General features: G+C 51.5%; 2 protein-coding genes across 3 annotated transcripts in view; one reads left to right on the top strand and one right to left on the bottom strand.

Moving 5' to 3' along the window:
- Positions 1–7,089: 7,089 nt before the first annotated feature.
- On the top strand, positions 7,090–8,151 carry BDKRB1 (bradykinin receptor B1; the record flags this gene model as incomplete). The annotated part of the gene is made up of 1 exon (XM_084240324.1): positions 7,090–8,151. One exon carries the CDS (start codon positions 7,090–7,092, stop codon positions 8,149–8,151), a length of 1,062 nt encoding a protein of 353 aa, XP_084096450.1.
- A 15,434-nt stretch (positions 8,152–23,585) lies between these two features.
- The window catches only part of ATG2B (autophagy related 2B), a gene marked incomplete at both ends in the record, with an annotated part of 59,463 nt that continues 58,038 nt past the window's right edge, over positions 23,586–25,010 (bottom strand). For both annotated transcript variants that reach the window (XM_084239791.1, XM_084239792.1), the window contains one exon: positions 23,586–23,816. In XM_084239791.1, coding sequence (XP_084095917.1) covers positions 23,586–23,816 — 231 coding nt within the window. The remainder of the gene's footprint in view (positions 23,817–25,010) is intronic.

Below are 25,010 nucleotides of genomic sequence, written 5' to 3'. Positions count from 1 at the left end.
AGATGTTTTATCACAGATGAGGTGTTGGTACATGTATGGACTCATTTCTGGACTTTTATTCTGTTCCATTGGTCCATGTACCTATTTTTGTGGCAATGCCATACTGTTTTAAATACTGTTGCTTCATAGTGAAGTTTGAAGTCAGGTAGTATGACAACATTTCTATCCTTTTTTCTTAAAATTTGAGGCCTTTGATTCCATGCAAATTTAAATGATAATTGTTGCGTTTCTTTGAAAAATATTGCTGGATTTTGATAGGGATTGTATTAAATCTGTATGTCATTTTAGGTAAGATAGTCATTTTTATTATATTGAGTCTCCCCATCCATGAGTGCAGGAGAGTGTAAGATCTCCTACATCACTATCTAAATCCTGTAATAAATCTTGTAGTTCTCTTTTCTCCTTTGTTAGGTTGATTCTGAGGTATTTCATCTTTTTGAAGCAATTATAATTGCAGTAAGGGGTAGCAGGTGTTTTAAATGTCTCAGCCTGACTTGAGCAGCTGTCTCCTCTGTGAGGAAGTCCAAGTGCACTGACCCGGCTCAGGCTACGGTTGTCTATGTTATGAGCCTGATTCAACCAGTGGTCCTCACTCTGTGCACTCACCTCTGCAGTCTTCCGCAAGGACCCTTCATCCTGGGTGCCTGCTCATGCACCCCCTTATTGAGTGCAGGTCTCAGGATCCCAATTGTTGCTTGAGTCAACAGCTTGGGGGGGTGGCGAGAGGCTCTGGCTGGCAGCCACTCCTCCCTTATTACTTTAAACAAAGCTCACTTAGAGTCCTTCCTCCCCCTTGCAGCCAGGCTGGCTCTCCTACCCGGTGCACAGATGATCAGTTTTCTCTTGGGCTTGCTGGCTTTGTTTTGCATCGCTATGGTTCTGAGTGTCTGGAGGAGGCCCACCTGGCGAGCCTGGCCTCTTCACTCTGCAGCCAGCTGGCTGGGCTCCTCCCGCACTGATGCTCTACTGGTGAGGTTCACCAAAGTTCTGGCAGCAGCTGGCAAAGACTGTCCTTTCAAGATAAGCTCGGCTTGACCCACACAGGCAGTGGGGTGGAGGGCAGTGTCTGCTAACGCAATGGTACGTGAGCTGTAGTCAGAAGTCTCTGCTGGAGCCACTGGTGGCTGTCTGTGACTTCCTAGACCAGGTGCAGCCCCCACCCACCATCCCCTCATTAATTTCCTACTGCTGCTCTAATGAACCAGCACAGACTTAGTGACTTAAAACAACACAAATTTATCAGCTTACGGCAAGTCAGAAGTTCAAAATCAGTCTCAATAGGCTAACCCAAGGTGTTGGCAAGACTGTATTCCTTCTGGACACCCTAGAGGATAATCTATCCTTTGACTCTTGTAGCTTCTAGAGGCTTCTAGAAGTTGCCTGCACGTTTTGGTTTGTGGACCTGTCCTCCGTCTTAAAAGCCAGCAGTGCAGCATCTTCTCATCTCTTTCTGACTCACCCCTACCTCCTTCTTTCTCTTACAAGGACCTTTGTGATTATATGGAGCCCACCTTCATGATCCAGAATCTTCCCCCATAGCCAGGCCCTTAATCACATCTACAAAGCCCCCTTTGCCCTGAAAGTGATGGGTCTGAAGGACTAGGGTGTGGACATCTTCGGGGGCTCGCATCCTACCAACCCCACCTCCCATCAGGAACTGGGGCACGGGCCCCCCTTCTGGCCTGGTGGTGCCTGGGCAGCTCCTGCTGGCCTCTCACTGGCAGGCATCCCAACTCCAGCAAGTCTTCACTCTACCTGGGCTCTCCGGCGTTCTCTGGTGGCCTTTTTCTCTACTGCTCTCGTGGTTCTTTTGGCGTCCCTGTGACACTGCCCTTATAAGCCTAGTCTTAGCCCAGGTGAATCCCATCTACATATGCCCACACAGGTGCCTACTATCAGGAATGCATTCAGGACCGCGAGGATCCATCATCAATCTAATGGCGGGAGGGCAGAAAAGCCTGGCACTTTTTAACTTACCCTACAGCCCCCTTCTCAGCTCCCAGAAGGGGCTAGACTCACAGGGACATAGCCCCCTGCATGTTCAAGGGCACTTGGAGAAGGAAAGAGAGGGCAGCAAAGCTGACCACACAGTGGTCACCCCAACTCCTATGAGTGCCCTCCCTCTCCTCCAGTCCCTTCTCAACCCACCCCCGCCCCGGGCAGAAGCTCCCAGACTGCAGACAATGAGAACCCATCGCCCAGAACCAGACCTCTTCGGCCAGCCTTCCAGACTGAATACCTTAGATCCTAATGTGTGTGTCCCAGTAGAGCTCAGAACCTGGGGTTACAGCCCAGGGCTGGCCTGTGACGGAGGGAAGGCTCATCGCCCGGGAGCTAGGACATGCGGCAGTGGTCATCGTCATCGCACTGTGGCGGTTCCATCACTGCCGTGACGGCCCGATGCCTGACCCCCAGGGAGGGAGCTACAGTGACCTCCTTCCAGCCCCACAGCACACTTGGCGGGAGACACCCTTATTCCCACTTTACAGATGAAGTAACTGAGGCACAGAGAGGTTGCTGGACCTTCCCAGAATCACACAGGTTGGTGAGCCCAAGCCCCAAGCCTGGGTTCCCCAACTCTGAGCTGGAGACAAACCCAGGGGCTTGTTTTGCCACATGAGCTTGGCCCCATGGCTTCAATTTGCCCATCTGTGCAGAGCGAACAAAGCACCACTCTCCGTCCAAGGCACAGGGTGAGCCTCAGGTCACCTGAAGCCCTCATGGCCACCCACCCCCGCTGGATCCGGGTCTCTTTCTGGTGCCCCCAAGGTGGGCAAGGCAGAGAGGGGCCGAGACCCAGATGCGGGGGTTTCCCAGACCCGCAACTGCCCCTGGGGGCTTCCTCAGCATGGGCAGAGCATTCTCTGGAGGGACGGGAGGCCAGTGCCCAGGTGAAAAGCTGCGCCCCACATGCCTGTGCTGGCGGCTGCTGGCGCCCCCAGCCCAGAGGAGGCAGGTTTGCTGGGAGCATTGGTGTCCCGCGGCTGCAGGGCCAAGACAAGCTGGGGCTGGAAATGGCAGGTAGGCTGTATTGTAGGAAACTGACAGAGCCATGGGGCTGCTCTGGTCAAAACCTGTTTCAAAAACTATGTATTTAACACAATGGAATACTCTTCAGCAATCAAAAAAGAAGAATTCATGCCATTCGCAGCAACATGGATGGAGCTAGAAGGGATCATGCTCAGTGAAATAAGCCAGAAGGAAAAGGGAAAATATCAGCTAGTCTCACTTATAGGAGGAATATAGGGGAATCAAATAAGGGATCAGGGGGAAAAAATAATAACCAAAAACCCCAAAATCAACAGGCAACTATAAATCAGAGACGTTCTGCAGGCGAGGGGGAGGAAGAGGGATAAAACAGGGGCAGGAAGAGCACAAGGGACTATGGCCATGGGGCAGGGTGACGTGGCGGTGGGATTTCTACAGGGACTAGACCTGAGAGGAGAAAGCACACATCGTACAAAAATGAACAATGATGTAAAATATGTATAAATAAACTATATTGTAAAAAATATGTATTTAACTATGTACGGACATGTAGGTAGTTAAATACATGTAAGTGTATCTATATCCTTACACACCAACCAACTGGTTGTATTATTTTGATGGGCTCTAAAATAGTTCTACTCGAACATTATTTTCCCCCAAATTGTGCCTTTATTTTTTTTTTAAGATTTATTTATTTATTTATAGAAGCACTGGGTACAGTCAGAAGCGCGGGAGGGTGAGAGAGAGAATTCACCAGAGCCAGAGCGGGGAGCAGAGCAGGCAGAAGGACCGAAGTACACTGCTGAGGGGAGCAGCGGGCAGCAGGAGAGGTCTGCGCGCCATGTGGGACCCTCCTCCGGTGGCCGGGGAGCAGCCAGGGATCGAACTGGCGCTGCAGAGGCCTCGGGCAGCTTCGCAACCCAACGCCACGGGAGAGGCCCCAAATTATGCCTTTAAATATACATGTATTTATTTAAAATATCTCTGTGTAGTAAAACAGAATTACATAACATATATTTTATTCCTTCAAATATATTAATCTATAACATGATAATAAATATATATAATATACCTATATGTTTTCACATGAACTGAACTGAACATTGATAAAGAACAGAAGCGAAATAGCTGCTCCTGACACACATCCACGTGCTGCACTGAGATTCTTGGGCTGGTATCTGACTCCCCCATCTCTCTGGCATTCTCCTGAAGACTGTGTTTTTCATGCAGCGTGGGCTTACTCATTTTAGTTGTTCCACCTAAGGCCTGAAGTCCTTTTCTTCAACTTTAAGCCTTAATACATTTAAATCGCCCCTTCCACGGACTCTGTCTTGGACCAGAACGCATTGAACTAAGATGTGCCCCTTTGCCGGCGCTGAGACACCTGACAAGCTCTCTGCAAACTCTATCAAGCGGGGTTATATTTGAGTCCAGTTTTTTGTATATGGAATTAAGTAAATATTTCCACCCCGGTGTTTTCACAGGTGCTGCCTTTCTGCTTTAGTTCAGAGTTCCTTTCTTCAACAAACATGTTTATGGGCCCCCTCTCTTTCAATAAGTCACAGCTGCTTACAAGCTTTGCATGCTCTGTCATTTTTAGATACCGCAGAGCTTCGGCTTTCTCAACTCCATCTTGTTTCTGGACAGAAATATGGATTTTTCTAATTGAAAAGATTCTTCCCACAATTGCGATATCCCAAAGCTCTTATAAGAATTTCAAAATTAAATCTCTGTGCCACCTGAGCACTCATCACTTAATTTTTAGACCATTTCCTCCCTTGCTCTTTCAGCAATACATTTCAATGATTTTCTGCATAATAGCTTTGTTTTCATAATTATCTCCTAAAAGCTGCAAAAGCGGATATCTTGACAGTCCATTCACCAAATACCTTAATTAAAGATTTCCAATTGCTTTGGGAAAATTTTCAACAAAAACTTTAGACATCTGTTTTAACAGTTTAATAATATCGTCGGGCACCAGACTCAATGTCTTCTAAAATTGATTATAATGGCAGCAAGGATAATAACAAATGCTGGGCTTTTTTTTTTTTTAATTCATCATCCACTTCATCACAAAATGTTTGTAGTGTATGTGTGTTAACATTGTGTACTGGTATAATATGCATTAGTATAACTTGATTTCCATTGTCCGCTTGGAAAATTGACCTTAGAACAGCATTCACCAAGTCGGTGGTTTTGCTTCACAGGGGTGAACTACCCAAACTTTGCTATGATTCCATGAACTGGACAAAAGAATGGAAGCCGAGTGGCATGGGCCAGCTTTTATATTTGTTGTTTTTTTTTTTTTTAAGATTTATTTATTTATTTATACAAGCACTGGGTATAGTCAGAAGTGCAGGAGGGTGAGAGAATTCACCAGAGCCAGAGCGGGGAGCAGAACAGGCAGAAGGACCGAATTACACTGCTGAGGGGAGCAGCGGGCAGCAAGGGAGGTCTGCACGCCATGTGGGACCCTCCTCCGGTGGCCGGGGAGCAGCCGGGGATTGAACTGGCGCTGCAGAGGCTGCGGGCAGCTTCTCAACCCAGCGCTCAACCGCTGCGCCTCCGGGGAGGCCCTGGCTTTTATATTTGAAGGACCTGGGATGCTGGCTTCACACTGGCTCCGTGTCCCTGCCTGTGACCAGCCGCCCTGTCCACTGTTGTGTGAGCACAAGTAGCTGGAACTAGAACTGAGCTGCAGAAACTTAATGCTCGCTTGAAGGAGAGGAAAAGTCACACTTCCTGAAATATCTATAGGGATTATAAGTGCAATTGATGGCTCAGGCAGCAGAGTTGAAATCACCAACTTCTGAAGTAATCACTTTCAGTTTTGGGTTTCCTTGTGGTCAGGAAATCACAGTGGCCAGTGGCCAGAGCCCCTTGCTGATGCATACCTCAGCACATATCTTGTGCAAGTGACATATTCATCAGCAGCTTCCTTGAGAAATAGAGGTTCAGCCCTTAACTTTTCATAGAACATTCATGTTTATCTCATTGCAGCCAGAGGGCTTATGCAACACTGAAAAGTACTGTCAAGTAACAAAATAAATGTTTTCTGGTGGATGTTTGCACTGAGAATCCTAACTCCTCATCTGCTTGGGGTCACAGTCTCCAACCCATCAATCCTCATGTTCCGCTCTGACCTCTTTCTGTCTACACTTGTCCTCCTGTGGCTTTATACCCCACCCTTGAGGTCACAGCTCCTGATCACGTGCCGTACTTCAGGACAGACTGGTACTGTGAGCCCTTGAACAGCACAGGTTTGACCTGTGTGGTTCCGCTTACACCTACACAGCCACCAAGGTGCGTGAGTTGAAGCCTCGACTGCAGACCCTGCAGGTGTGGAGGGTCAGCTCTAAGCCGTACACCATTCCCACTGCATGGAGGTCGGCATCTAACCCCGAGTTGTGCAAGATCAACTGTCTGTCTCATCATCCACTGGACATGCCCGCTGGGTGGCTGGCAGAGAGTTCAGCCTTCCTGTGTCCATATAGGAAATCCTGACCTCCCACCCCCAAAACCCTGCTCCACCTTCACTCAGCCGCCTCCATTTCAGTTGGTGGCAATTTCATATTTCCAGGTGTTTGTGCCCATAGCATTGGCATCCTCTGCCTCTCTTTTCTTACAATCTGCATCCAATAGAAATCCATGGTGGCCCTACCTCCAAAATCTATCTGGAGCCTGACCCTGTCTCACCCTCTGCACTGCTCCCCTCCCTGCCGACATACTCAGGGTGCTATTGCCAGGATGGTCTTGCCCAGAGGCTAGACACTCAGGAGGACAGGGTTTTGTCCAATCTGATTCACCTACAACAACGCCTGGCACTCAGTAGGTGCTCAGTAAACGTGCGTTCTGTGGGCAAGCGAAGGGAGGAGCTGGTGAGTTAGACCCAGTGTGAGTTGTGCCGTGAGAGTCACAAATACCCACTTGGCTCTGCCCTGGCAGCATGAACGTGGCATGGATAACACAGGAATGAATGGGTATGGCCAGTTGCCAATAAAACTTTATTTTCCCGAACAGGAGGCAGGCTGGCGTGGCCTGCAGGGGGCAGTGTGCCTCTCCCATGTTACACTAAGTGCTGTTTGTTTCAGGTCCCTGTGGATGGCATCTCCCACCCTCCTGGCCTTAGGGTCCTACAACCAGAGCCAGCTGGCACCTCCAAATACGACGTTCTGTGATGGTACTCGGGAAGCCTGGGACCTGCTGTACCGGGTGCTGCCCGGGTTCATCATCACCATCTGTGTCCTGGGCCTGCTGGGCAACCTCTTCGTCCTGTCTTTCTTCCTCCTGCCGCGGCGGCGTCTGAAAGTGGCAGAAATCTACTTGGCCAACCTGGCAGCTTCCGACCTGGTGTTTATCTTGGGCTTGCCCTTCTGGGCAAAGAACATCTGGGACAACTTCCACTGGCCCTTCGGGGTCCTCCTGTGCCGCATCGTCAATGGCGTCATCAAGGCCAATCTGTTCATCAGCATCTTCCTGGTGGTGGCCATCAGCCAGGACCGGTACCGCGCGCTGGTGCACCCCATGGCCAGCCAGAGGCTGCGGCGGCGGCGGCAGGCCCAGGCCACCTGCGTGCTCATCTGGGGCCTGGGCGGCCTCCTCAGTGTCCCCACGTTCCTGCTCCGCACCGTCCGACCTGTCCCAGACCTGAACATCTCCGCCTGCATGCTGGAGTTCCCCCACGAGGCCTGGCACTACGTGAAGATCGTGAAGCTAACCATGCTGGGCTTCCTCCTCCCGCTGGCCGCCATTGTCTTCTTCAACTACCACATCCTGGCCTCCCTGCGGCGGTCCGGGCAGCGGGAGGTCAGCAGGACCAGGTGCGGGGGCCCCACCAGCCGCAAGACCACCGTGCTGATCCTCACGCTGGTGGTGGCCTTCCTGGTCTGCTGGGCCCCCTACCACTTCTTTGCCTTCCTGGACTTCCTGTTCCAGGTGCGCGCCGTGCAGGGCTGCCCCTGGGAGGACTTGGTAGACCTGGGCCTGCAGTTTGCCAACTTCTTTGCTTTCATCAACAGCTGCCTGAACCCAGTGATCTACGTGCTGGTGGGCCGGCCTTTCAGGACCAAGGCCTGGGAGCTTTATAAACAGTGTACGCCGAGGAGTCTTGTCCAGTCCTCGGCCCATGAGAAAGAAGTCCTCCAACTTCGCTGGTGGAAATAAAACAGCGCTGAGCCAAGCAGCTCAGCTTCCTCATCCGTTCTGACAAAATGAACACTATTGTCGATGGTGGGATAATGGCCTCCCGAGATAGCTGGGACCAGTCCCGGGGCCTCGGACTGTTTCTCTGGCCACCGAGACTTTGCAGATGCACTCAGGATCTTGAGGTGGGGAGTTTCCTGGCTGATCTGGGTGACCTCGATGTAACTACAAAGTTTCTCCAAAAGGAGGCGGGGGTCAGAGCCAGAGGCTGCGTGACACAGAAGCAGGAGGCTGGATGAGGCAAGCACAGGGCCAGGAGCCAAGAGCAGTGGGCGGCTCCTGACTAGAAGACAGGGAGGTAGACCCTCCCCTCGAGGCCCCAGAAGGCACCGACCTCTTGACTTTTGCCCCAGGAGACTGATTTTGGGCTTCTGGTTCCAGAACTGTAATAATAATAATAAATTTCTGTTGTTCTAAGTCACCAAGTCTGTAGTAGTTTGTTACAGTAGACACTGGAAACACGGGTTTCCTGGCCACAGCCACTAGCTCCTCCCCCCAAATCTCGGCTGTTAGGAAGACAGGTGATCTAGCCAGAGATCCTGTCCACAGGGAACCTGGGGAGCAGCATAATTATAGTATAAAAGGAGAAAATTAGAAATCACGGGAGCAGCCCCCAGGTCAGCACCCCGAGCACCCAAAGAGAAAGGGCCGGACTCCCCCTGTTGTCCGAAATGTTGGCATGAAGGGAGCAGATCCTGAGCTGGGTTTTACACAGCATAGAATCTGGACTCGCGGGCGGGGGACGGGCTGGTGGAGGCATGGCCGGGACTCACAGGCGATAAAAGAACGTTGTTGAACTCCTGGCGTGTCTGCGCTCTCTGGCTGCCAGGAACCAGAGGTGAGGTTGGAAAGGGCCGCCCTCCCAGAGCTCTGGCAGCAGGAATGGTAATTGGAGAGCACCAGGGAGGTGGGGCTGCCACCACCAGGGCAAGAGAAGATGCCCAGAGAGCACAGAGAAGGGGCACCCAGCCGGGTGTCCAGAGGGGACAGTTAGAGAGGGCTTCCTGGAGGAGGAGACATTTAAGCTGAATTCCAAAGAACAAGCAGTTAGCCCAACAAAATACGGAGAAGTGTTTTCATAGAAGAAGTAAACTAGACCCAGAGGCAGGCAAGAGGCTCAGGTTAGGAGGGAGACGGATGAAGGAAGGGAAGTTGTAGAGGGAGCTTGAGGCTTGAGGTCCAGAGCATGGTGGTGGCCCCAGGCGCCTGGAGGACCCATGTGGATATGCCGTGTGCGTTATGCAATGCTCGGCTGGCCCAAGCAAGGCAGCCTGTTGGTTAGCTCCAGAGTTGGAGATTTGGAAAGACAGGCCTAGTGCAAGGGTGTTGGGGGTGCTGATCAGACTCTGGGGAATGGCTGAATCAGGGGAGCAAGGAAAGCAGAGTGCGAAGGACAGGTGTTGGGGGGCACCTAGGTGATAGGGTGGGAAAAGAAGGGTCATGGACACACAGCAGGACATTCCAGCAGCAGGGCCATCCCAGGAGAGGACAAGGTCCAGGTGTGGCCTTGGCATTGGCTTGTTGGACTAGAGAGAAGACAGTTGAGGGGGGGATGGGCTGTTCATGGTGCCCAGCAAGCAGCCAGGATGCTGGAAGGACCTGGGAGGAGAGAGGGTGCCAGGGCCGGTCTCCCCAGCCCAGGGCAGACCGGGCATGAGCACCCCACTGCTGCACTGTCAGGCCCCCTGGGACAGGACCAGATTCACTCAAAGAAAGGGAAGGAGGCCAGTTCCTGGGGCCTGGTGATGGCCCGTGGGAAGCCGGCAAAGGCCGGGCCACCAGCATCCCAGCCCATCGGTGATGACCCTTGTCGGGCTGCACCCCTGTAGGCTTCCCGGAGAGCAGAGCGTGGCTGGGGCAGCCTGGCTCCCTCCTGAGCCCACACACCAGTCTGGACCCCGTGGTGTCTGGGGAGGTTTCTGATTTGGTTCACGATACTTGCACTCCCCACGAGCCCCAAATGTGGGCTTCCTTGGACATTTGGGAGGTGTGGCTGCACAGAGTGGCCTCTCCTCGTTCAGCCGGTGTCTCCTGGGTCTGCTCTGTGCTGGGCAGTGACGCAGTGGGAGCAAGACAGGCCGGAGCCCTTGGTCCTCTTGGAGTTGAGCCCCAGTGCTTCTCCGGGGCGCGGGGTCTCCTGCTGAGCACGCACCCAGGCCACAGGACCAGGCGCCACCCCACCTGCTCACAATTGTCTCGGCATTGCGGGCGCTGGAGCTTGCGGCCCCCGAGCTAGCCCAGCCCCCGGGTCTCAGCCTGAGAGATGCCCACAGAAACCCCGGAGCCCCGGTCAGACCCAGACTTCTCCTCCCATCTTCTGGGGTCCCCCACGAGGTCTAGTTCATGTCCACTTTCTAGGTGAGAGGAGGGGGGTGAGGAAGTCAGCGTGTGGACACAGAGCAGAAGTTGGGGTCAGCCGGCTTGCCCCTTCTGCGCAGTATCTGAGCCCCCTGGGGCAGGACCTGGTGCCTGCAGCAAAGAGAGAGAGAAGTGGGAGGTGCGGCCCGGCCCGCCTGGCCTGCTCTGCTGATCCAGAGCCACGTCCCTCCTCCCCCAGCCTGTGCATTAGGGGTAGCAAAAAAAAGAAAACAACCTTTGTAAGGGGCAGGAATAGACACGGTGCAGGCTTTCTGATCCAGCAGACCGGGTGAAGGAGGAGTCAGAGTCCTCAGTGGTTTTGCAGGTTTTTATTGGGATTACCAGGTACATGGCAGGCAGGAGTACTGGGGGGCTGAGGGGCTGGGAGGCCTTCTCTCGGCTTCTGCTTCTCTTGTTTCTCTCTCGGCTTCTGCTTCGGCTTCTACTGGCGTCCCCGTGACGCCGCCCTTAAAAGCCCAGTCTCAGCCCAGGTGAATCCCATCTACCTATGCCCACACCCCACTCCAGGTGCCCCCATCAGGCATGCATTCAGGACCGCAAGGATCCATCATCTATCCTGATGGCGGGAGGGCAGAAAAGCCTGACATTTTTCCTTACCCTACAACCTTCGAGAAGAATGTGCTGGCCTGAGAAATCAAAACATCTCTTAGGCCTGGGTCCTGAGGCAGACTAATGGTCCCCAGCCAGTTAGTCTGGTCCCCAGCCAGTTGGATCAGCCAGTCACGTGGTGTGTAGAAGGGGGGGGGAGGGGCAGGTATGAGCCCCACCCTCCCGCCTCAGGAGAAAAGTTGGCAACCCCCCCACTACCCCCACTTCCTGTCTCAGTTAAAAGAAGGGCTGCTGAATGGAGCAAGATATTTCTGCATCCCAGGGAGCTGGTGTGGGTTCACTGCCAGTGTTTCAGGCCCCGGCCAGGCCAGGCCTCACCTTGGAGGCTGCACTTCGCGCACGGAGGGAGGTAGCAAATGGTCTTCCCGCAACCCACCTGGTCCCACTTCCTCTCTGAGAAGCATGCCTTCCCCAGTCACTTCCAGCTTCACTCTGGGATTTCACTGCTGCTGTGCAACGCTGACCCCCCATCCATCACCCCATCTGGCACAGGCACTGAACAACGCTGAGCCCCCACACTTCCCAGCCTGGGGAGACTCCCGGGTGTTGCAATAGACACAGGCAGATGCTTGTCCTCCAGGGCTGAGTCATGAGCTAATGGGGAGCAGGTGGGAAGTTTTCCCCTAGGATCTGGAAGGGGCTTTAGACCGCCTCCAAGTGCATGCATGTCACTGGCACAGCCCCAGTAAAATCTGAAGGGCTACATCAACGTCAGTTTCCTGGGCATGCCTTGTACGATACGTGTGCAAGATGTCGCACTGGGGGAAACTGAGTAAAGAGTACAAAGGATCGCTCTGTATTGCATGTGACCCAATAAAAGGTTTGGGGGGAAAATATTAAATTCAATGCCCCTGTTGTTTCTTAGCTTCCAATTTCTGGGAAGCAAGAATCTTATTTTTTAGATGAGGAAATGAAGACCCAGAGATGGACTGAGATTTGCCCAAAGTTACCCAGTGGGCTGGACTCCTGGGGCAGTATTCTGCCCAGATTCAGGGGTGCCCACTAGGCTGTGAGGTCAGAGAAGGGGCCTGAGTGTGGGGACCCACCATTGGAGTCATTGATGATGCAGAGACTCCCTGGGGCTGGGGTTGAATTTAAGGCACTGAGCAGAAAGCCAGGTCTACTTTCTGAGAGCACAGGGGACAGAAAACTTTCAGAAGGGTCAACTGGGGTTCAGCAAGTATGGAGGGAAATCACGCCAGGATTTAACAGGAATTCAGTGTGCTGTGGCTGCAAAACTAGCTGCTGGATCTCAGGCCACACTACTAAGGGTGTGGGGGAGGTGACACCCCATCGTGCTCAGTATTGGACAGGAATATTGTGTTCAGTCTTGGTTGTCAGAAGAAAGAGATCAGGTTGGTAAAGGCACTTACTACTATACCCTCTATGGCGCAGTTAGGGCCTGAGGAGATGTGCATGAAGAAGACTTGTGAGGAGAGGGGAAGTGGATCTAGTACAAATTCATGAGAACCAAAGACCAAAAATACTTAAGAAACACAATCTGGCTTAATTTGAGGAAGAACTTCTGAGATGTAGAGCTGGCCCGTGAGAGGCCACAATAGAACTTAGATAGCAGAGGGCTCCCTGCCACTTGGAGGTGACAACCAAGCTGCAGGTTCTCTCAGTCAGAAACTGCAACAGGATCCAGAAGCATCTACAACACGCCCACCCTAAGGTGCTTACTACATGCGGGAGAGGCAGGTGAGCAGAGATCCTGTCTCAGTGTGAGATGTATCACAGGGTGACAATCTGCCTGGCGGGGGGATTTGAGAAAGAGACCCCCGGTGGGTCTTGAAATTAAGATAATGAGGGTGTGGAACACTTGCAGGCTTTGCCTCACCCAAGTTCTCAGCCAGTGAAATCAGAGCTGGAAGAATAATGTCAAGACAAAGAGGCTCATGTCCCCCAGAAGCTGTACAAGTCAGACCTGCACCTTAGAGAGGCCACGCCACTAGGTGTGGATGATGGCTTTAGCCACCATCCTGCAAAATAACTGCCCCCCATACACACACACTAAACCAAAACAAAACCTTAATTGTTCAAACAACCCCCTGAGCTCATATTTCTGGAGCCAACCGAGCTGGGTTCAGCTGGTGGGTTCTTCTGCTGATCTCGGTTGGGTTCCCTCAAGCGCCTGTGATCCGCGGCCTGTCAGTTAGTGGCCCTGCTTCTGTGGGTTGAGCAGGAACGTGCAGCAGGCACGGAGCGCGCCTCACATGGAGTTAACAACCAGCAGCGGGTTAGGTTGGCGCCCGAACCAACCTTCCCGCGTCAGGACAGAACAGAGCAGCTGACTCATCCCCAGCTTTCACCACACCTGTGAGCACCCACATGCGCCAGTGCTGTGCTAGGCATGGGGCTGGCAGTAAAATAAAACATTTTCTAGCTTCTGGGAGTTCACAGGACATGGAAGAGATTATCTAACGCAGTCTGTTCACTATACAGATGGAGAAACTGAGGCCCAGAATGCTTAACCCCATCCAGTGACACCCTGGGTGTGAGGTCTGGGGTCTAGATCTAGCCATTTCTACTGCTCCTCTGCCCAGCACTTAGCCCTGTCCAGTGGCCTCTAGAAAATGCTGAGAACCTCTTGTCTTTCAGGTGGGGGCCTCTTTGCCCGATGTTGGTGTGTGTGATGGTGGTGGTGGTGGTGGCAAGACAGCAAGGCGTCTCTTCTCTCTTCTATGAGAGAACTTGCAGGTGTTCGCGGACAATTCTGGTTCTCCTGTGCCTCCAGGAAATGGAATGGCTGAGTTTCCTCACACTGTCGAAGCTAAGAGTGGCCTTTCTGCTCGCCTTGGCCAGCGAGAAGGGGCTGTGTGCCCCTTCTTGCAAGAGGCCCTTAAACAATGTTCTTCCTGCTCCGTTCCTCTGCGGTAGCAAAGCCTGAAGCCTTGTGTCTGAAGGCTGGTGTCGGCGAGATGTGCAAACCTTCAGCTTGGACCCCTGCATGACTAGCAGAGCAGAACCCGACCCACCTGCATGAACGTCTGAGTGAGAACTCAACCTTTGTTTTAGGCAGGGGAGTCCGTTACAGCAGTGAAGCCAGTCCATCCTGATGGCTGCCGGGTCATGAGGCGGGATTGCCTCCGGAATCCATGCCCCACCCCCTGACCCTTCTGGGGAGAAAGGTGCCTTTTCTAATCGGCCAGCTGCACAAGACTAAGCCTGCAGCTCTCTAGGCTCCCTCGGGGAGCACCAGTCTGCAGACTCTGGTCTGCCTCTGCCACGGGGTCAGCCAGAAGTTGCGTTCCGCCCCAGTGGGAGAAGCTGTCAGCACCGCCCCAGCCTCCGGGGGTCAGTCAGCCTGGGATCTAGAACTAGGAAGCCCCCTGTTGCCACACGCCTAACAAAGCCCCTCCGCAGTAACAAAGACAGCCTCGAGGCCCCTCCACCACACTCCCCCACCTGGCCTCCTGCCGACCAGACGCAGGTGAGGAACCCTTGGGTCCTCACAAGGTGTCCTGCTGTCTTACCCACCCCTTCCTACACGGTCCTCAAGTCCCAAAATATGGGCAAAAACATGCAAGTCCAGTGAGAAAATGCAAATCTGGTTCCTGGGGAAGTTTCACAAAATCCTTGGTATTATCTTAGCGGGTGTGGATTCGGGGGTTCTGGGTTCATGGACTGTAGGGGCCAGGAACAGGACATGGAGCAGGTTTTCTGATCCCATGCACACCGGGTAAAGGAGGAGTCAGAGTCCTCTGTGGCTTTTTGCAGGTTTTTACTGGGATTTACCCGGTACACAGCAGGCAGGGGTGCTGGGGGGCGGGGAGGCTGGCAGGCCTCCCAGCCCCCAGCAAGTTTTCACTCTATCTGGGCTCTCCCGCCTTCTCTGCTTCTCTCTCGGCTTCTGCTACTTCTTTCTCAGCTTCTCTCTCGGCTTCTCTTTTGGCTTCTATAGGCGTCCCCGTGACACCGCCCTTAAAAGCCCAGTCTCAGCCCAGGTGAATCCCATCTACCTAGGCCCACACCCTGCTCCAGGTGCCGCCATCAGGCATGCGTTCGGGACCACAAGGACCATCATCTATCCTGATGGCGGGAGGACAGAAAAGCCTGACATTTTCCTTACCCTACAATGGACATTTGGGGCCAGGGAGTTCTTTGCTGTGGGGCCTCATAGGACCAGATGCCAGAGCAGTCACCCTCCCCCGATAGTGACAACAAAAACAAATCTCCAGACAGCCTCGATGTCCCCTGGGAACCACCCCTGACGCAGCTGAGGACTCTTTAAGCTGATCTGGCCCAGCTGCTCAACAGCAGCCTCCCGGAAGGCAGGCCCGAGACTGGGGGAGACTTCCCGCAGGTGGTGGGACTGCAGCCCTTCAAGGGCTGACCTGGACAAAGGGGAGGGGAGCAGGGGGGCTGGGGAGGCAAGGGGGGGCTTGGCGCCAGGCTCCTTCGCAGAGCAGAAGACAGGACAGTCAGGGCAGAGCAGCCTGGCGCAGCGGCCCAGCGGCCTCTGGCGCGCAAGCACCGTCCACCTCTCACACCCAAGCCTGGCGAGGGAGAAAGACAAACACCGCCTGGTTTCAGTTACATGTGGACATGAAAATAAAGCAAAGGAACAGACAAAAGCAGCCCCTTGAGATGCGGCTGCAGGGCTGAGGCTACCAGAGCAGAAGGGGATGCACGAGGGGAAGGGTCGCCCGGCTGCAGTGGAGAACTGGGGGGCTTTGGCAGTGAGCCTGGTATAACACGCATTCCCAGCCTGAGAGCCTGCACCCCGAAATCACACGCTGTCATAAACCGATGTTATGGCATAAACATCATTTTTTGAGAAATCGGCCTCTGCTCGAGTCTTCATCGCAGCGACGTAGGGCTTTGATTTTGGCACCAGCGCCCCCCGCCAAGCCCCCCGGTTTCCCCCCATGTCACTTTCCCCTCATCGTCCCACAAACCACCTTTTGATGGGGGAGTGGAGGGGAGTTTGGGGACGGATGAGCCAAGCGAGAATTGAGATCCATCCCCAATGAACAAAATATCCCTGCAGTAAAGACAGGACCCGCAGAGCCCGGAGGGTGCCTCAAGAGCGGGGGTGGAGGTGGGGGCGTGGGGGGTGCAGAGCCCGACTGCACGACGCTGGTGTCTGGCTCTTCATGGGTGTTTTCCATTCGTTTGAATTTTTTAAACGCATCGCGTTAAATTGTTATTTCTCTCGGTTGCAGACGAGCCCGGACGCGCCTTCCCCACTCCGCGCCCCAGGACGGTGCGGACCCGCCTCACCCCCACCCCAGCCCGAGTGGGGGGCTGGGGGCTGCGTTTCGGGGGGAGGAAGGATCCGGCAGAGACTGGCGCGGGTTTCTGTTTCACAATCCCTTTTCCATGGCCCTGCAGGGGAGACCAACGCTCTCTGTCTGAATATTGGGCCTTTTCTGTCATCTCGCGCCCCAAGCCTTGCCTGTCGGTATTTGGAGCTACGCAAACTTCTCCAGAGGCAACTTCCCCAGCCCTCCGGGAGGGAGAAACGGGTCTGTTGTGTGTCCCCAAGCGGCCCGGCAGGTGCAGGAGAAATTAATCATGCAATAAAACGACATTTTAATTTTAAACGTAAGCAGTGGCCTCCGCCGAGAGGAAGCCGGCACAGAGAGGCCTGGTGAAGGTTAGGGCGCTTGGGAATTTTCCAAAGCCTCCCTGCGGTGCGTGGGGCAGTTGGGCAGCCTCCGAGGTGCCCCTGCAGCTTTGCGGGGGGGGGGGGGGGGGGGGCTGTTGCTAAACCTGTGGCAGCCGGGAGGGGAGCGCGCGCCCCCTGCTGGCGCCGGCGGCGCAGCGCGTCCCACCACGGTTCCCGCGGGTGGGTTCCCGCAGGTCTGTCCAGGGCGCAGCGGTGCACATAGGAAAAGGCACCGATTTTTCTTTTTTCTTTTCTTTTTTTTTTTTTTTTTTGGTTAAGAATGCGGTTTTTATTTGTGTCACTAACAAGGGGGCAACTCTTCTGCTCTCAGGAGTGCAGGGCCCGCCACTTGTCCAGGGGACCTCGATTTGGGATGTATTTGACACCACAGCCATCTGGGATGAGCCGTTTTTCAGCTACCATGTCTTCAAACTCATCTGCATTAAACTTGGTAAAGCCCCACTTCTTGGAAATATGGATTTTCTGGCGGCCAGGGAACTTGAACTTGGCCCTACGCAGAGCCTCGATGACATGCTCCTTGTTCTGCAGCTTGGTGCGGATGGACATGATGACTTGGCCAATGTGGACCCTGGCCACGGAAGGCACCAATTTTTCTTAACAGGGTTGTTTCAAGATCTCTGCAGAAGTTTTTTTTTTTTTTTTTTTTTTTTGAGTGATTGACCTGGTTGATGTCCCCGTATATGTGAGCGGGTTCGGCTGTCCACAGGAGGGTAACTGGCAGTTCCACTAAATTTTAAGTGGGTCTCATATCTTGCTAGTGGCGTTTCTTCCTGGAGGATTCTGTGCAACAGATGCAGCGGGAGGAATCCCAGGCAGCACAGAAGTGTGTCCTGCTCAAGGGAGGTGTTTGGGGTGGAGGTCCCCCCAAACTCCAAAGGTTTGGCGAGAGCCTACAGGATCAGTTCCCAAGAGGCAGCTTCCCTTGCAGAGGGACAAATTCTAGGAGCGCCTGGACCAAAGTCCAGTCTCTGGAACTTTGCCAAGAGGCTCATTACCCTCTTTTGCTGCCAATTGAACTATATGCTTATATCCTTGTAATGTGGATCACGAGCAAATTCACATTGTGACCATGTGTGTTTGGCTTGAGTGGTGACACCGCCTCTCTTTGCAGACGTGCATTCCACAGATACTGAACCCGATGAAACATTTGGTGAACTTCTAGGAAATGTTAAACGTTCCTTGGAGGGATCGCCTTGAGGTCTCCAACACTCTAAAAATAATCGGCTGCATCTCAGCTGACACAATGCTCATATAAGGGTTTTGGAAACAGCTAGTACTTCGCACCTAACAGTCATGTTTTCCTTACTGTCTCAGAAGCTGAAAAAAGACTCTTTTGCCCTCTTCTGATCACCTTAGAAGGTCTTACTGTAAGGATGTACCAGCATTCGTTTCTTCTCAGCTATCTCCAAATGCAAAAGACGTGCTCAAGCACCCTCTCTTTGATTTCCAAATGTGCTGAGATGCCACTTACAAGTCATTTCCCTGGAAAAAGGGAACGTGCTGTGGAGTAGGTAGGGAGTTGGGCCTCATCTGAAGAAGATAACCATTAGGCTGACAGGGGGAGGAAGCAAGCAGAGAATTCTAGACAGGGCCTTGGGGAGCCTCCTGCCCTGCTCTTCTGCTAGGCTGTACATTATTGTTACCCGGGGGGTTTCCCCACCCAGGAGACGTGACTATATTGAGACATTTTTGGGGTTTCACAGTTGGAGAAGAGGGTGCCACTTGCATCCGGGGGTAAGGCCAAGGATGCTGTTCACCTCCCTGTGACGCCCAGAATGCAGCAAAATATTGTCTAGACTGGATGTCAAAAGCATGGAGATGGGGAGGCCCTGAGTTAACCCCATGTCCGGGCTTAAAAGGTATGAGTGGGACCGGAGCTTCAGGATTGAAAATAAAATCCTGCTTGCAGGAATGTGGCAGAACTGAAGGGCTAACGGGGCTGAAGCCAGAGGCGTGCAGAGGGAGGAGCCGCAATCACTCTCAGGGCCTCTAACTACACTCTTCCTTTCCTAGTTTCCTAATTAATAAAGTTTCCACTAGCTTAGACAGTTGTTTAAGTTCCTTCTAAGTCCTAGAATAGGCACGGAATTTGGGGGTAAACCATGAACTGAACAAGTTCCTTGACTTGTCCGGGGGCTCTCCTAACTGCCTCTCAGGGAGGCCGTGGGGGCGCAGGGAGAACATGCAACATCGGGCACACACAGGGTCCCTTCCTCCTTCCACAGAGCCACGAGTGAAGTGCGACATGTGACTTTTCCCTGGTTGTCCAAAGTGGATGGCTTTCCAGTGATACCTGTCAAATCTCTTTTATTGACTTTAAAAATAAATATTTAAACATTCCTATCAGAGATAAAAATATTGGGCCTCCCCTGGTGGTGCAGTGGTTGAGCACTGGGCTGCGAAGCAGCCCGCAGCCTCTGCAGCCTGGGTCCGATCCCCGGCCGCCGGCGAGGGTCCCACATGGCGCGCAGACCTCTCCTGCCGCGCCTGCTGCTCCCCTCAGCAGCATATTTCGTCGGTCTGCCTGTTCTGTTCCCCGCTCTGGCTCTGGTGAATTCTCTCACCCTCCCACGCTTCTGACTGTACCCAGTGCTTGCATGAATAAATAAATCTTTAAAAAAAAAGAAAGAAAAATATTCACGCAGAAGGGGTTTATCGGTATTCTAAGTCCCCAAGGCCAAAGCTACAAGATGCATTTGCCGCGTGTACTGAGGGGCAGGGTCCCTAACTCGTGACTACCTGCCTGTCGGCTCAACCTGGCAGCAGAGAGAGATGAGACTTGACTTGCCATTGGACTGTCCAGACTGTAGGAACATCACTTTCTAACAACAGGAACTGACACCCCGCCCCAAGCCCAAAAATCCTTGATACAGGTTTGGGGAACAGTTCTCGGCGAAAGACAATAGTGTTTAAAGCAAACTCCAAAGAGCAACTATTTTAATTTTCTTCAAGAGTATTCTTAATTTCATATTTTAAAGTCACACGTAACAAGTTACATTGCCACAAAAATACAGGTACAGAGTCAGTATTACGTGTTCACATCCATAAGTACTTTAGAAAAATTCAGAGACAGCAGTGACAGTGGTGCACACGGGCAGGTTTCTTATGTCCGGAGGTGGGTCGGGGTGAATTAGCATGAGGGCCGAGCCAGTGCCCTCGGGGAAGCCATGGGGAGCGCGCACACCCGCGTGACAAACAAGTCATACACAGGAGACAAGACAGACTGACTCGGAGCTTGGAACCCACCTTACACCAAGCACATTGAGGTTGCAAATCGAACCTACTTGTCAAAGGAGGGACTGCTCCTCCCACCCCGAGAGCGTGGGGTGCCAGGGCGCCAGGCAGGTGCATTCCCAGCTCCCGAAATGCAGGGCCTAATGCTGCGGCTTCAGGGGGCACTGTGTCAGGGCCCAGGGGCCGATAGTCGCCATGGGAGGCAAAAATGCCTCTCTAATACATGGTTTCAAAAGTTGCTGACAATGCAAAATATGAACAGCTGAAAGCCAAAGCTCTTATCCCAAAGAGGCCGGTCATGTGTCCCTTCTCTGACTGGCAGACGCTACCATGAAAATATTTCTGATTAAAACCGGCTGACTTGAACTGTGCGTATAAAGTCTATTAAAAAGAGCAGTGTGACTAGATGATCCCAAAGCAGTGAGATAAAAACAAACTGGCACTGAAGCACTCAATTATTCATATATGAAAAGACTGACTGTAACTTCCAGTAAACAGAAAGATTTGTTGGTAATGAAGAAAGTCTTTTTTCCCCTCCATTATCTATATACTCTACAGAGAGCCTCCTTTAAATTTCAGACTCACAAATTTACACTTAATCTGCTTCATAACAGTTGGTACGTCTAGTTGGTGCACTTGCAGATACAAGAGTCTCACTTGTGCTTGAACAGTTCCTTACTTTCAAGGAACTTAAAACACTTTACATTCTCTCTACTGACCCAAGTAGGTCAAGAGGATGTGAGGGGTGCAGCATGCAACTGCCCCACAGCAGGCCCACCCGGCCGCCCTCTCCACGCTCCTGGGCATGACACGCAAGCGGGTGTAGAAAACTGAGGCAAAGTTAAATGATTTCTCTTAACTCACACAGCTGAATACAAAAGCAAAATGTAAATTGTTAAGACAGTCATTAGTCTTGAAGCCATTTAGTGCCCCCTGGTGAGAGGCCAGAATCAGTCCAACCAGTAGCTGCTCTGGACTGTTTTGAAACTCAACAAAGCTATCAAGTGTACAGAACAGTTTAAATGGAAATGGTAAGAAAGTAATTCGGTTAAATACTGTTAATATTTCAATAGCATTTTAAAATGACAGCAGGCAGGAAACACTAGCATTTTGTATTTTTGCCATTTTAGGTGCTTGGGAGGTAACTAAAGTGCTATTTGGGAATTTTTTTTCCCTTAAGGTGAGTTCTGCATTATAAAAATATTGATGTTAAGTATCTATGCTTAAATGGGAATCCAAATTGCATCCAAACTATTAAAACCTACATTTACTGCTATGATGAAGGGAAAAAATTGTGTTCTATCTACCCTATAAGGCAAATGTGGAGTGAATGCTCCACTTGTAAATAACAGCAATCTGGGGACAGGCAGGAAGGGAAACTGGGGATTCAAATAAGCCCCACTTAAGAGAAATCATCACCGTGGTCTTGTCTGCCTTGACAGGGTGAGGTCACGCAGACCCACGTGCTCCTAGCACTGGGTGGGGGGGGTTCACAAACTCAGGAGAGATCTGGATCCAGCTTGCTGACCTGGCTCCTGGGAGAAATGCCTCCGAGGCCAGCAACGAGCAAGCACAAGCAGGCTGCTCCAGTCATCACTACCACACCCATACATAGCCCAGCCTGCAGGCAGGCACCAACCGCTCAGAAATGCAAAATCCCAAGTAGCCTGCTCCACTCTGCGGGTGTGGTGACCAGAGCCAGAGCCACGGGTCTGAGTGCCACAGGCCTGGGGCACGCCACTCAGGGTCACATCCTGTACCATTATTCACACACGTGCACGCACACACACTCACATATGTACACCCCCTAAACACCCCAAATCTCTGGTGGGCTCTGCCATGAAACACACCTTCTTTATAGAGAGGAACACAGCAGCTTAGAGAAATAAAATGTCTGGGCCGAGTTGTCCACTAGCTGAGTTGCAGACGGCACCTGAGGACCCTGCCCCACACCTTTTTTTTTTCAGCTGTGTCACTGCAATATCAAAGTTTAAAGACACTTTTCTAAACATATTTATGGAAAACATTTCAGCATTAAGCAAACTTAAAATTTTTAGGTTTGCTCAAACTCTTTCAGCTTGAGTCACCATTAGAGAATATACCCAGCACACCCCATTCATTGTAAGGGAAAACGGAGAATACTGGGGTTGATGAGCAGGCAGTGGGAATGTTCCTGAGAAGCAGGCTGGTTTGCGTTGATTGCTTTGTTTAGAAAATTTAGAGACCAAAATCTCTAAATCTCGATCATTTCCCAAACCCCAAACTGAAAGGAAGATCTGAAATCCAAATCCACTTCCTTGATACAGCCCAACTTCAGGAAGTGAGTGGCAGCCGCAACCTCACGCAGTGGCTGAGCGCCGAGCCCTGCGGGTACTTTCTCCAGACTGAGCTGAGGTCGGTGACCATGCCCCGGGGCACCGGGAGCTCTTACTCCTGGGTAACAACTCACTCGATACTAACTGGACAAAGGCTGAGAAAGTGCTCCCAAGTATCCTGGGATAAATCACAGTATTGCATCTATGTACACACTCTAAGAAAGCAAAATATTTGTGGAAGCATAAACAACATAACCTTTAAATAAAAATACTTTATTCATTCCTGACAGGTTATCAAAATGTACATTGTTAACCAAGTAAAAACGGTACTTTGAAATAAATGACTAGGGCATACCTGGAGGATTTTTGGTTAATTTTAAAAGAGTAGAAACCACTTCCACACGTCTCCATAAAAAGTCTCCCTTTCCACACGACCCTAACAAGTGTGCACTACACCTGCTCAAATTTGAACATAGAAACAATTAGGTGGGCCCCAGGTCGTTACAGAATGCACATTTTCATTTACACTTAAAGTAAATGGAAGCTATTACATTTGAGCTACCATTGCCAGAAACTTTCAGGCTTACTTTTTATATTTTGTGTGACTTTGTAAATAACATAAACAGCACGTGACTTGCATTAATCTACAAACATACGGGATAAAGTGCAACACGACAGAGCCTGGCTGGGCATCGCCTTCCCCACCCCCAGGGGCGGGCCAGCGCGGGACACCGTAGCTCTCAGCGCACCAACACTACCCCACAGACTGAAGTCCAAACTGGGCATCCCACTCGCTGTGCTTTCCTGCGCCTTCTGTCGCTCAGCCAATGAAACTTTCGAAGCTGTGATTCTTTTTAGACCTTGAGAAAAACCGGCTCCTCAGAGCCACAGTGCTTTCACAAGCTCCAGTGTTCCTGAGCCCTGGCTGCTGAGCGCGGAGGCCTGCACGGCGTCTCACCGGGACAAGGAGCAGCACGGCCGCTGAAAGAAAGCAAGCGCCCCTAACTTGGCAGCAAATGCTTTAAGGACTTTTGACACCAAACATTTCCACAGGCAAGCGTCAGACTAGCCTAAACGTCAAGAATGTTTGGCTGCATGTTGTTCTGATATGACATCACTGAACTAAGAAACGCTGTTGTTCCTGAGATGGGCACAGTAAAACTAACGGCGGGGTCCCGGGGCGCTCGCGGCCCGGCCATCTTCTGGAGACGCCCGACCGCCGCTCAGTCTTCCCCGTGGCGCCACTTCTGCGACTCGTCCTGCCGGACGTCCGGGCGAATTTGGTTTCTCATACCTCCCAACACGTTTGATGTTGCCTCCGTGGCAACGATCAGAGGCCTCACCACCGCAGGGGGGATCTGGCGCAAGACCTCGCCCACGGCGCCCGTGACGCCCCTGCTCTCGTGCTCGCGCGCCGCCGTCTCGTAGATGGTCTGCGCCGTGTCCGTGATTCCCTGCAACGGGCGGGGGCATCACGGTCAGAAAACCCTCGCCACTAGCCTGTAACACACACTTAGTAGCTCATCAGCATGATGTCTGTAACTAAACAAAAAAACTGGTTTTGAGAGAACAGGGTATTTTTATGACAATATTCTAATTATAAAGAAAAGAGGTAATTAAGATTTAGTAATCTGTTGCAACACTTATGTGCAGAAATTTTAGTCGAAATATGATTCCACATAGAGAAACTTACAGAAAGCTTCAATGATCCAAGAGTAGCTTTTCTAGAGCTATCATTGTAATTAATCAAACTTAGCAAACAAAGCTTCCTGCATAAATAATATCACTAAAGGAATATGGTGATAGCGCCTTTGATTTGACTATAACAAGAAAAACTAATTCTACTAAGCTCCAGAAAATCATTATTTCATTTTAAGTTACTTATCATGTCCTAGAAAGATAATTGCAGAACATCCAATTAAGGTAACAGACTAAACAGAACAAGTTATTGAATTAAATAGAGAAAATTCTGAGACCATAAAGCAGGAACATGTTTAATAATTAGAAGCAAAGCATGTCGGGTAATAGTCTCATTGTTCTAACTGCCTGTACAACATTAAGAGAATCGCAACTGCTAAGACTGGAAGCCAAGTTTATTAATGCAAAGGTCACATTTCACACAGGACTCTTGACTCTCTACTAGGTGGTAACTCAGAAATCCTAGAGGGGACATGAGGCTGTGTTCCAATGTCTTCAGAGAAGGAAAAGGGTCCCTTGTGCTCTCCAGGGAAACTGAGGCACCTTATCCAAACCTAGCATCTAGCCAACACTTTGATATGTTACCAAGAATGTCATTTTGACACAGCACAGCAAGCAAAATATATAAAGGCATAGGGGGTTAAAAAAGAAAAAGTCCAGAAGAAATATAAAAAAAATCTAAGTGCTATTTTTAAAGCATCCACATAGCCACGAAGAGAAACTGTGAACACAGTGAAGAAAATGCTCACAATTTGTATACTGCCCACATTATCTTCTTTCCCCAGCTCCCTCCCTAACTCACAGATGGCCAGTAGGTAATAGTTTGTTATCCTATGATGATTAACACCATCAAGTCTGGTTCAAATCTCAGATTCAAATCTCAGCGCTGCCATTAGCTGTTGACTTTGGACAGGGCCTTTAAATAGGGAATTAAAATACCATGGTGACTG

The sequence above is a fragment of the Talpa europaea genome (genome assembly GCF_964194135.1).
Source record: "Talpa europaea genome assembly, chromosome: 8".
Lineage (NCBI taxonomy): Eukaryota > Metazoa > Chordata > Mammalia > Eulipotyphla > Talpidae > Talpa > Talpa europaea.
Note: the sequence above shows the minus strand (reverse complement) of the source record. Positions and strands in the feature narration are given on the sequence as shown.